Source organism: Aedes aegypti, chromosome 3 (assembly GCF_002204515.2).
Source record: "Aedes aegypti strain LVP_AGWG chromosome 3, AaegL5.0 Primary Assembly, whole genome shotgun sequence".
NCBI classification, from domain to species: domain Eukaryota; kingdom Metazoa; phylum Arthropoda; class Insecta; order Diptera; family Culicidae; genus Aedes; species Aedes aegypti.
In genome coordinates this window covers 223,255,951-223,267,806 of record NC_035109.1, presented here as the reverse complement: position 1 = coordinate 223,267,806, position 11,856 = coordinate 223,255,951, and the positions used below count along the sequence as shown (strand labels likewise).

The window sequence follows — 11,856 nt, the reverse complement described above, 5'->3', positions numbered from 1 at the left end:
TTCAACTTAACCTCAAGCATTGTGCAGCACAGAAAAGTGAGTCCAGTTCTGATTCCAACAAATTTCATCGGAATACGTCGCAGATATTCGATTATTCCTACTTACCATGAGCAGCTGACCTGATGGGTGTAGATTTGGGTAACAAAACTTTGACGGACCAGAAAATATTCATCACTGTTGAAGCCGCGTCCGTTTTGGCTGACATGTTTTGCAGAACAATGTTTTTATTCTATTTTAACGATAGCTCAGTAGAAATAGTTTTTTACCGAAATCTAGTTACTCAACATTACTGATTTTTTTACTGCAACTGAGTTTGTTCGGTAAAGTTTGAATGTTACGTTGTGTTCAGTACAAGCGACTACCGTTTTCAGTAAAATACGAAAAAGCATCGCTGAATCTCAGTGATTTTCACCGAAAAAGCTGAAAACTCGGTATTTTTGTGTTTTTACGGTTCGAACACCGTAAAAAAAAAATACCGAACAGTAAAAGCGCGATTAAGTGTGCAACATTCAACCGCTAAATAACAGTGTTTTTGGCAAATGTTTAGTTGATACCATACAGCTATCATTATATGGTCGTTTTCTCTAAGAAGTGCCGACAGCATTCATAAGCCCACAGGTGAAAATTTCAAATGTTATAACATAAAACATGCTAGTTCGCTTCGATTTAGTATGATTTCATCTTTTGTAAAACATTTTTCTTGAGTGTTAAGGGCTTAAGGCCGGTTTGCTACTGACAAGAAAAGGAATCGCCTATCTCGATGCGTGGAAAATTTCTCCCAAGAAATGGTCAAGAAAATCACTTTTTTCTGATCGCAGTACGCAGTTGAGAAGAAATGTCACTTCAAAGGGGGCTCTCTGTAGGAAATTTCTTGACCCATTCAGTCAAGGAATTTCTTTACTTTTCTTGAGCGAAACAGCATACTTAGCTTTAATCACAAATTTCATAATGCTGAAGGGGGTGGGAGGGTGTCCTTAAAATGTTACAGCTCAGACAAAATTCGAAAAATATCTATACAAAATGCGTTACGAGAGGGTTGGGGGGTGTCGAAAATGGTCATTTTTGGCGTTATGAAATTTGTGAATGAACTCTAATTCTAAATACCGAATATTAGCACTTCTAACTAGTGATCCATAGTATGGACCAGGAAATGATTGTTTACCACGGTTATGGATCACTTCCGAAGAATGTAGATTTCTGCCATTTTAAGCATTGGATTCGACATTCTCAGACAATGAGCCTCTGTACGTGCCATAAATTCTTTTGTTCTGATGACTTTTACTGTGCGCCGTGTGTTGGTGCTGTCTTGCTCTCTCTCACGGGCAACTTGAAAACAGGGAGCACAGTAAAAGTCAAACGTTTTATAGCATGCATACACGGAGAACCGAAACAACTCAAAATTAAGTCTTTTTCACTCATCTTGACAGCTAAGTGGAATGATTCAAAATTGAGTTATTTCCGAAGTATTCAAATTTGAGTCATTCCACGAATACATCGAATTGAGTGATTTTGAACTGTATGGCAATTAGTATATTTTGGATTAAAACTACCCAATACCAAGTGTTTAAAAAAAGCTGATTTCGTTAAAAAAATGGAATGTTTTATATTATTCATTGATGTTATTTGACTTCATTGAGCAAACTAATAGTGTTTTATTAAATGCAATATAGGATAAACAACAAGTTCACTAATTTTTAAATTAATGGATGTTCTGGACTCTGTTGCCCGAATCTGCTCCTCGTTCTTCCGTGTTCGAACCATGCTCTTGTGAACCTGTGTATACAGGCAGGGTATTTCGCCTCCAGGTCCATCATCGGAACTCGGGATTCTGTAACATTGGGAAATCCTGGGATTAAATACCTCATAACGTAGACTAAATCAATTTCAGAACTTACTGATTTGTTCTCGAAAATTTCGCAAAATTTGTACATCGTCGTTCATTTTAGGATGATCCGTACGCGCCAGTTTTGCGGATAATCTTGTGAATAATCTGGAATATAAATGATGTATATATAAAGTGCAAAATGAATAAAAATTTGAATCAAATAACTTACCTGAAGTACATTTTCATTCAATCGACGACAAAATTAAGTATGGCGCACAGCTAAAATTTTCATCCAAAATCAAGTACTGGATCAGTACTTGATTTTGGATACTTCCTGAGATTTCAAAGCAAATCAAAACAGCAAATTAGCAACAACAAAGACAACAACTATCAAATAACTCAAAAATAAGTAGTTGCGGAAGTACCTCAAAATTAAGTTAAAATTATTTGAAAATCAGACTACCCAAAAAATAAGTTCTTTTTACTCAAATTTGGGTCAACTGCATTTACTTTTTACCCACGGTTGGGTTGTTTTGCCTCTCTCGCAACAGCAATGTTGTCAAAAACAGAGAGAGACGCACCGACTCAGCGTCGAAGTTCAATGGAATAAGCCAAATTTGGGTTTTTTCGAGTTTACCTAACGTAAAGTTGTTTTAACCCATCACGGAGACTTCGAAAGCTACCACTGGGTAGATTTTTTTTGCACTGAGTTGTTTGTTTCGCCGCTGTCAAATGGAAACAACCTAATGATAGGTGTATATTAGAAATCCTTTATAAAAGAGATTCGCGGAAGCTGACATTTCTGTCAAAGTGTGAGCCAATCGAGCAGCGAAAGCTGTCAAAGTGTGAGCCAAACGAACATGCGTTATGTTTGTTTTGAACCTTTCTTGAGGAGTTATGTAATCCGCTTGAAATTATTTCGGTAAAAGTAATTTTGCATGAAGCAAAAAAATGAAATGTTTTACTTTTTTGAATTTTTGTCAATGCGGTTTTTAGTTTTTGATTTTTTCGGCTGTTTATTAGTTTTGACATGTAGCTCAAAGATCTAAAACGAAACAAAATACACTTTACAGCAATGAGGAAGTCATGTCCGTGTTACAATATTATTCTCGACGCCGAGCAAAATCAGCTCTGCTGGTCTGTTGCCAAATCATTCCATTTTACTTCCGCTTATCTCTCTATAAAGGATCACTAGTGTATATCAGTTAACCCATATTTGGGTTATCCCACAGAAGAGCCGAATTGCGTCAAAAGAAGTCAAAGTTGGGTTGATTTGCGGCTCCGTGTAAGGATAAAACTCATAAAACATCAAGGTTTGTAAATTTCATTTTTTGGCAGACAAAAATGGGTGGAAAACTTGGTGTGGAGCGAAAACAGTTGTCTCAGTTACTACAATGCAGTAGCACAAAAAAAGGGCATTTACTCTTGTTTCCAGCTCTAACACTGCTATTTGTTGCAGTAATATGGGATGCTTTTCCAAATCATACAATACAGATGCATTGAGTTGAAAATCTCTTGATTTTGCGCACTGATCCGTAATATGTCACAATTTGATGCATAATATGGTTTTCAGAAACCGATACAATTTTTAATTTTTATGCAATCATATGTAAATATTACACTCAAAATAGTTAACTAACCAAAGTTTCGAATTGAAAACGATTCAATTCGTGTTTCTAAATTACAATTTTTCGTTTTCCATGTTGTTTTAGGGATGGTACACAAATTATGTCACGCTAAATTTCAACTTGGTTGACCCCCCCCCCCTGTCACGTTTTTTGTATGAGACGTCCGAAATTTTTGTAAGGCTTGTCACGCTTGACTTGACCCCCTCCCTCCCCCTCGGAGCGTGACGTAATTTGTGCATGACCCCTTGTTGAATTTTATAGTTTGGACTCCAAACTTGATCCATAACTGTGGGGTCATGGTAAATCATTACTATTAGGATCCATTCACAAATTTCATAACGTTGAAGAGGGTGCGTGGGTGTCTTAACGATGTTACGACGGCTCACATAAAAATTGAAGAATATTCATACAAAGGGCTTATTCACAATTTTCATAACGCTGAACGGGGTGGGTGGGTTGGTTGTCCTTAAAATGTTACAGCTCAGACAAAATTCGAAAAATATCTATACAAAATACATTACGAGAGGGTGGGTTGGTGTCGAAAATGGTCATTTTTGGCGTTATGAAATTTGTGAATGAACCCAAAAAGCATTACGACGGGGTAGGTGGGTGTTCAAAATGGCAATTTTCAGCGTTATGGCATTGTGAATGAGCCATTAAGGGCCCATTCACAAATTTCATAACGCTACAGGGGGTGGGTGGGTGTCCTCGTGGTGTTACGGCTTATACAAAATTTGTAAAATATTCATACAAAAAGCGTTACGAGGGGGTGGGTGGGTGTCGAAAATGGCCATTTTTGATGTTATGAAATTTGTGAATAAACCCTAATGTATAAATTATTTTAGTACTTATTTTTAATTCTAAGTGTAGGTTCAAAATTTCCTTTTTATTTTATTTTATTTTATTTATTTAAATAACTACGGAAAATGTAACAGTCTTATTTTGATGACGAAAGTATCTTTTCGTCACAATCCATGGTAACTATTCTTCCATACCTAATCAATAGACTTTGATTTTAAATTCAACTTCTTGCGGCTTGGCGATGGTGCATTCCACGATTGAGTAAACCGACTGGAAGCGTATAGGCGACTTCCGTTTGATGACCAATTTGAGGGCGCATCTCTCCAGCAAAAACCGCCACTTGAGCTTCCCCTTCTGAACGTCTCCCATTTTCAAGAAGCTTTCAATGTTACAATCCAGTGTATTCTCGGCGGCCTGGCTGACCAATCGGCAGTTGTTCAACGTTCCGGTGTGATCCGTGATGTCAACCGGAATATCGAAGTACTTATGGATGTTGTAGGGATTTGGCGAACATTCCTCACGGGGACACTTTGGATCCGTCATTCGTAGCAGCGATTTACAGGTCAAACTAAGACGTGAATAAAAATGAAATTCTATTAAAATTAAATTAAATTTGGGTGGAATAACATATTGATTTTGCTTCACACCAGTTATTTGATTTCAAGTCGCACTCTGAGTGTCCGCCCAGAATAGGGTAACGACTGTTTATTTCTCCACCTGGCCCCCCGAATCATGGGCTTGACCAGATCCGTCCCACTCGCGCTCAGATTGGGTACCACTTCTAATACTGCATTTGGTCCCTCGGTAGTGCAAAAGGTACCCAAGTTTGACAGATCATAGTACACTTTGAACGGCATTCTAGATTACCTTATGAGACATAAAATTTTGGGCAATTGCAAGGGACATGGGGGTCTTTAATTTGTCTCTGGCTTGACCCCCCTCCCCGAAAAAAATATAGAAGAAATGACATTATAGTTAAAACTAGTTTTTAGGATAAAACATGCACTTATGATACTAATGATGGTAAGCTCCATCGAAGTTAAAACGCCAATCGCGTGTTATCCTCGATTTTACTATAGTAAAATCGAGGATAATACGCGATTGGCGTATTAACTTCGATGGAACTTACCACCATAAAGGCGTTAAATGCATTTTGAAAATAAATTTCTGGATGATCAATGAGCCTGTGCATGCTATAAAACCGTTTGACTTTTACTGTGCGCACTGTTTTCAAGTTACCCGTGAGAGAGAGCGAGACAGCACCAACACACGGCGCACAGTTAAGGGGACACGGGAGACCGTGTTATTTTCCCTATCTTTCGTCTCACTCTAACAATTATCATCAAAACTTTGTGGAAGCAAATCTCGAGTTTAAGTGAACCGATGAAGCTGAAAATTTATTGGGTTGTGCACTACATATATAGAATCATAGTGATACATTTTCGCATCGATATATGGAGTGATTCTTGGGATTTGCTTCTTGAAATGGATAGGGTGATTATGATGACGTCCCGTGCGGCCTTAAAGTCATGAGAACAAAAGAATTTATGGCATGTACAGAGGCTCATAGCTATGTGTAATTTTAAAACGTCACATACTGCCATACTGCCATATTGAAATTCATTGAAGCATGTTTTAGAATTATCAGAACTGGATTAATCCATTTGTAGTAGGTAGTATTGTTAACGCGAAAACCAAAGTCTCTTAATATTTTGAAACACGCTGCGATATTGTGTGATCAATTATCTAGAGCGAATCGTTGTTACTGGGAAATGCTTGTTGTATTAGAGTTATGGTAAAGTTTTACCGGCGGTAAATGACTGGACAATGCGTACCATTGGTACTTCGCGTACTTGCAGGTATAAAATAGACCCCATTTGTGGTCCTTAGCCTCTTGTCCAGTAACTCCTATCCCTAGCTCCCCGTGGAGCTGCCTGGGGTACGACTAACCATAGGAAGATCGGCTAACCAACCCTGGTGGGACCTTGGTCGTATGCTGACAGGGAAGGGGGGCTCATCTCTTATGAGGGCGGCTCAAAACAGGGTCTGTTCTCCATGTTAGGAGCGGCTGGTTCGTCCTAGTGCCAGCGTGGGACTCTAAACAGTGCTGTGCAGTGATGCCACATACACAGATTTATCTGTAATTGCACAGATTTTTTCCTGTACTTACCTTCAGGAACTTATTTTTAGTAGAATTATTTCAAATTTAAAATGTTGACTTTGGCATGTACAGCTACAATACGTTTGCAAAGGTCCTTTTTTTTCTCATAAAATACCACAGAACACAGATTTTTACCAAGATTTTCAGAGGTTGACCTAAGATAAAAAAGATTTTTTCGGCCGAAAATACAGATGAGATTTAAAAAAAAATGTGGCAACACTGGTGCTGTGCACGATGATCCTCCGGCGAGACAGGGGGTTGGTGCAGGCCTTACAAGCCAGCCGTAAAAATCATCAGTACAGGAAGCATACAATGTAAATTCGGACCGGAACAATCGGCATAGACCCAGGCATCGAAAACGGACTAACGATTGGAAACTCGGATCATGGAACTGTAAGTCTCTCAATTTCTTGGGAAGTACCCGCATTCTTTCCGAATTATTGAGGGTCCGCAAGTTCGACATCGTAGCGCTGCAGGAAGTTTGCTGGAAAGGGTCGACGGTACATACGTATAGGGATGGTTATACCATCTACCAGAGATGCGGCAATAGACATGAGCTGGGCACAGCTTTTATCGTGATGGGCGAAATGCAGAGGCACGTGATTGGGTGGTGGCCAATCGACAACAGAATGTGCAAGTTGAGGATCAAAGGCCGTTTCTTCAATATCAGCACAATCAACGTGCACAGCCCTCACCTAGCAAGTGACGATGACGATAAGGACGCTTTCTACGCGCAGCTGGAACGTGAATACGACGGCTGCCCAAGCCATGATGTCAAAATCGTTATCGGAGATCTCAACGCTCAGGTTGGCCAGGAGGAGGAATTTAGACCGATTATAGGGAAGTTCAGCGCTCACCAGCAAAATTCTTCCAGAAATCCTCTAGAAATTACGCCTTGGAATTGTATAAGAATTCAATCCTACACACTAAGCTCATTTTACCGGAAATCGGTGAATTTCACCGTAATCTCAACAGCTGAACAGTTCGGCCCAATAAAACACCGTAATTTCGTCGGAACTTAACGGATTCCGGTGAATTTTTACCGAAAACTGTAAAAATTGATCGTACTCTGTTAATTTATTTCACCGAAATGTTCAGCTGTTGAGATTTCACAGGAATCCGTGAAATAATTTAAGTGTGTAGGATATACATTCTGCCAATAATTGATGAAACTATTTCCAAACATATGTTTTGAGGAAGATTTCTATTCTTTATATCTTTTTGAATATCTCTATAAATCACTCCTCACTTCCCAGCAATTTTGTTAAATGTTTCTCCATAAATTTCATAACCGCTGATGTTCGGAAGCAAAAATGTTTACTGGAATTTTTCAACGAATTCCCTCTGAAAATATGAAGGCAAGATATATTTTTAAAGCACTTTTCGTAGATAACTCTTGTATATTATGGGGATTTGGAGCAGAATTTTGCTTGAAAATATAGGCGCAATTCTCAGTATAAGTGTTGACATAATAATTTTTGGAAGATTCGCGAAGCAAAAGTTTTTTTTATTTTGAATTCGGGAATACATGTAGGAATCAATGTGTGGATGAAAAGTAGACATTGAAGGAATAGTTGTCCTCTAAGAGGAATTCACTTTAAAAGCATGAACAAATCCTAAGATAACATATGACTAATTTCCAAGAGATATAAAGCAAAAATTTTGAAGCTGCCCCTCGATATGAGAAATTTGGTTATACTAAAATTCATCAAGGAATATTCAAGTGCGGCTTCAAAAAGTTTACTACAAATCTATCAAAAATAAATCAAATATTTTTTTCAATTTTTTAAGAATTTGAAACATTTTTAAATATCTTGAGTAGTTCAGAATTTAACTAATGAATCATGCAAAATTACTTAAAAACTGAAGCAAAATGTAAGAAAGAATTTATACACTTTTGAACACTTTTAATTAAATTTCTGCCATCCATCTGAAGAAACCCTAGCCAATATGAAATTTCTTGGAAAAATCTATGATGTATAGAGCCTTATTATTCAAAAAAAATCCTGTTTCTTTTGTCTGAAAAATTCCTTTAATAGTTTAGCCTATTTTAATTCAATTAACTTTGTCGCACACTATACGAGTTGTAGTTAATGTATGGATTTCTATAGTGGATCCTTATAAGGGAAATCATCATCACCGAACAACTCGACCAGAGCATCCTCCAAAAACATGGGAAATCATAATGCTATGAATATGCTACTTTATGCTTTTTTTTTTTTTTGTTGGGGGTTGAAACTATTGCGTCCAATATTTAGAACTATTGTAGTATGTCCCAGTTTACTGTACATGTCACGCTAGCCGAACACCATTGATTAGACGATCAGCTGCTTACCATGACACGTTCCCAATCAGGTATGATATGGTTTATGAAACCAATCACCTTTCTCGGATTAGCAGACCAGATCTCACTGGGCTGTAAACAGCCGCTATCGAGAAACTTTGATCTGCGCCTGTATAATGCACCACAACTGCAAAGCAGATGTTCCGAGGTTTCACTTTCAATATTACAAAAGCGACAAATATCATTCTGAACCTGGCCAATGTTCTTCAAATGATATTTGCTCGGACAGTGCCCAGTTACTTTATGCTAAAACATTTAATACATCATTGATATTTATGTCGAAAAATTACACAAAAACAAGCTGGTTCTAGCGATAACCAATCGATCGACAGAGAGACGATTGTCGCGCGATTCACCAAACTCAGAACCGCCACGCTGATAATGTGTACGACAAGCAAGGTAAAGCAAAATAAACAACGTTACTACTGAAGAGTTTTTCTTTTGTCATAACTTGATGTTTTTTAATGATTTTTCCGAATAAATCATATTATCTCGTTGGTGCAGCTGAAAGAGCATTGTAAGATATGTTGAAAACTGAATTATTGAGAATGCAGATGGGATTGACTTGCGATTCACGGCAGTAAGAGTCTCGTAAATAGCATCAGAGGATCCTTTTTGCACGTTAGAATAATGTTATTTGTTCTTATATATTGATTCCAAAATTCTGGGAGGAGGATGGGGGTTGGTTGATTCTGTTGGGGGCCTGCCCCCCTGCATCCCCCTGTTCCTACGACAGTGCAATTGAATGAGTGATGTGGAGCAAGAAGGATATTTTGAACCACCCGACTGAATAACACAGCTTGATATACGTACCACTTGCGACTGATGATCTTTGAACACCCGTCTAGATCGAACCTTGAAACAACTGCATAGCACAGGGCAGTGAATTGATCTTCCTCGCCTTTGAGATCTCCCTCAGCACGATCCAGAATCTGCTGCACGGTCATGACAGTCGTAATATTCATCGCTACGAAAAGCAAAAAAAAATCAGATTTTTTGCGCATTAGTTGGATTACTATTCACACTCAACGATCAACAGTTCCAGCAGCACTGAGCGATTGGGCAAAATCCGATTCACTGAGAGGCGCCTTCATCACGTGTAGAAGCAGCTGATCAGCTTCCTCGACGGCCGGATCTTCGGTAATGATCGTTTTGCCACTCATTCCAAGGCAGACAGATTTGTGGTACTGATTGTACTCGATTCTGACGTCCATTATCAGTAGGACCGTCGTCATCGGAATCCATTTGTCGATGCGCTGGACGTATTCGCTGTTCCAGAACTTCATAGACATCCCTCCATGGCTTGCATCCATAACGATCACTTCGCGTAGATTCTTCAGTTTTCCCGTCTTGGCGATAACGATCTGCTTACTCGGTCGGATGGCTCGGACTACAACCAACACGTTCACATTCTGGCCACTGATGCTGTGTCCACCGGATGCGATGTCCGCAAGGGGATAAGTATCCGATGACAGAACCGGAGCAACGGTCACCAGCTTTCTGAACTGATCAAGAGCAGTTCCTTCGTACAACCTAATTCCACTATCGCCACCCTCCCCTATACTTAAACTGAACGGAGAACTGGATCTGGGGTTGAACTGTTCGGATTTGTCCTGGGACGACGGGAGGACTTTCGGATTTGTCACGTTTACGACGTCGCCAATGTGAAACAAACCGTCGTAAGATTCAATCATCACTTGGGATCCCCAAACGGTACAATTGATCGTGTCCCGATCACTGTCACGGATGGTCACGGTCAGGACGCCACGTCCCGTCGAGTACTCGCTTCCGGAACGTTTTCCAGGGGTGGATTCGAAAAATTTTGGTTCACTTTTCGCTATGATGACCCCGGTAATGAGGAAATTGCGAGACTCTTGGTTCAGCTGCGAGATACGCTTGGTCACAACAACTTCGGAGGACATGGTTCTGGTGGCCGGGATCGGGTTATTCTGTAACTGTACTACAAATGAATAAAGTTGAACGAAAAAGTGAGATCGTAAACTTTACGATATAAATTGAATTATTTACCTTCAATCAGCTTCTACAAGAGAACACGTGGCGAATATGGTTTGCGTTTGCGTAACTATGATTTACACGCGTGCTGCGATTCGATTGAAACACGCATCGAAACGAAAAGTGAGGGTAAAAGAGAGAAACTCAACAGCTATGATACACGCTAACTGTGCTTCATTCAAATTGAAAAGGGCTGTGAATTTCTACAATAAATGTCATTTTGAATTTACAAATAGGAGTAGAATTCCCTGTAGAATGAAAGAGAGGCAGATAGAAAATAGTCACAAATTACTAAAATTTAGTCATTCTGTGACTACCCGTGTTTCTGAGTGTAAGTGAAAATGACTTAATTTCAGTGAATGTATGACTTTACGTTACAAATTTATGCGCAAACCTTTGAGGCCATCAAAACATTACAGCCGATAAGAAATTTATGAGATTTTTTAATCGTTAATGCATAATAGAGCCATTTTATGCTCGCGCACATAAGAGCGTCTGTTTGGTAGTCGGAATCTTTCGGACTCCTTTTATTCATGGTCGTGGTGATAATGGAAACTGTGGCAATATTGACTAGGTAGGCACGAAATTACTGAACTACGACGCAACGTTAATTTGACGGGGAACAGGTACATATAATCTTTTGCATTAATGGTTCATTTTATTGCAAACTAAACTTATTGTATATTGTAAGTTCAGCCAATCGTTAGAAAATGCATTTCGTCAAAGTTATATTTTCAAAGTTATATAGGGTAACCAATATATTTCGGACCCCCTGGGCCATTTTCCTGCAAATTTCCCAGATCAAGAAAGTTTTTCTCTACATTTTGGCATGTTTTTTGACTTGGTTTCGCTGTGCAATCAATTAATTGGGACAAAAAACTAAAATCACTTCCTTAGGGGGTCCAAAATACGACCGTTATCCTATGTATATAACGCCTTAGAGCATTAATAGTAAAACTCCATGTAGTAGGGTAACGGTCGTATTTTGGACCCCCTAAGAAAGTGATTTTAATTTTTTGTCCCAATTAATTGATTGCCCAGCGTAACCAAGTCAAAAAAACATGCCAAAATGTAGAGAAAAACT

General features: G+C 38.9%; 1 protein-coding gene across 1 annotated transcript; it reads right to left on the bottom strand.

The window, feature by feature from the left end:
* Positions 1 to 4,380: 4,380 nt before the first annotated feature.
* Positions 4,381 to 11,027, bottom strand: LOC5573030 (protein hold'em). The gene is made up of 4 exons (XM_021851528.1): positions 10,788 to 11,027; positions 9,790 to 10,714; positions 9,573 to 9,726; positions 4,381 to 4,822 (listed from the first exon to the last, which is right to left on the bottom strand). Exons 2-4 carry the CDS (start codon positions 10,679 to 10,681, stop codon positions 4,453 to 4,455), a joined length of 1,416 nt encoding a protein of 471 aa, XP_021707220.1. The 5' UTR covers positions 10,682 to 10,714; positions 10,788 to 11,027; the 3' UTR covers positions 4,381 to 4,452.
* Positions 11,028 to 11,856: the final 829 nt, after the last annotated feature.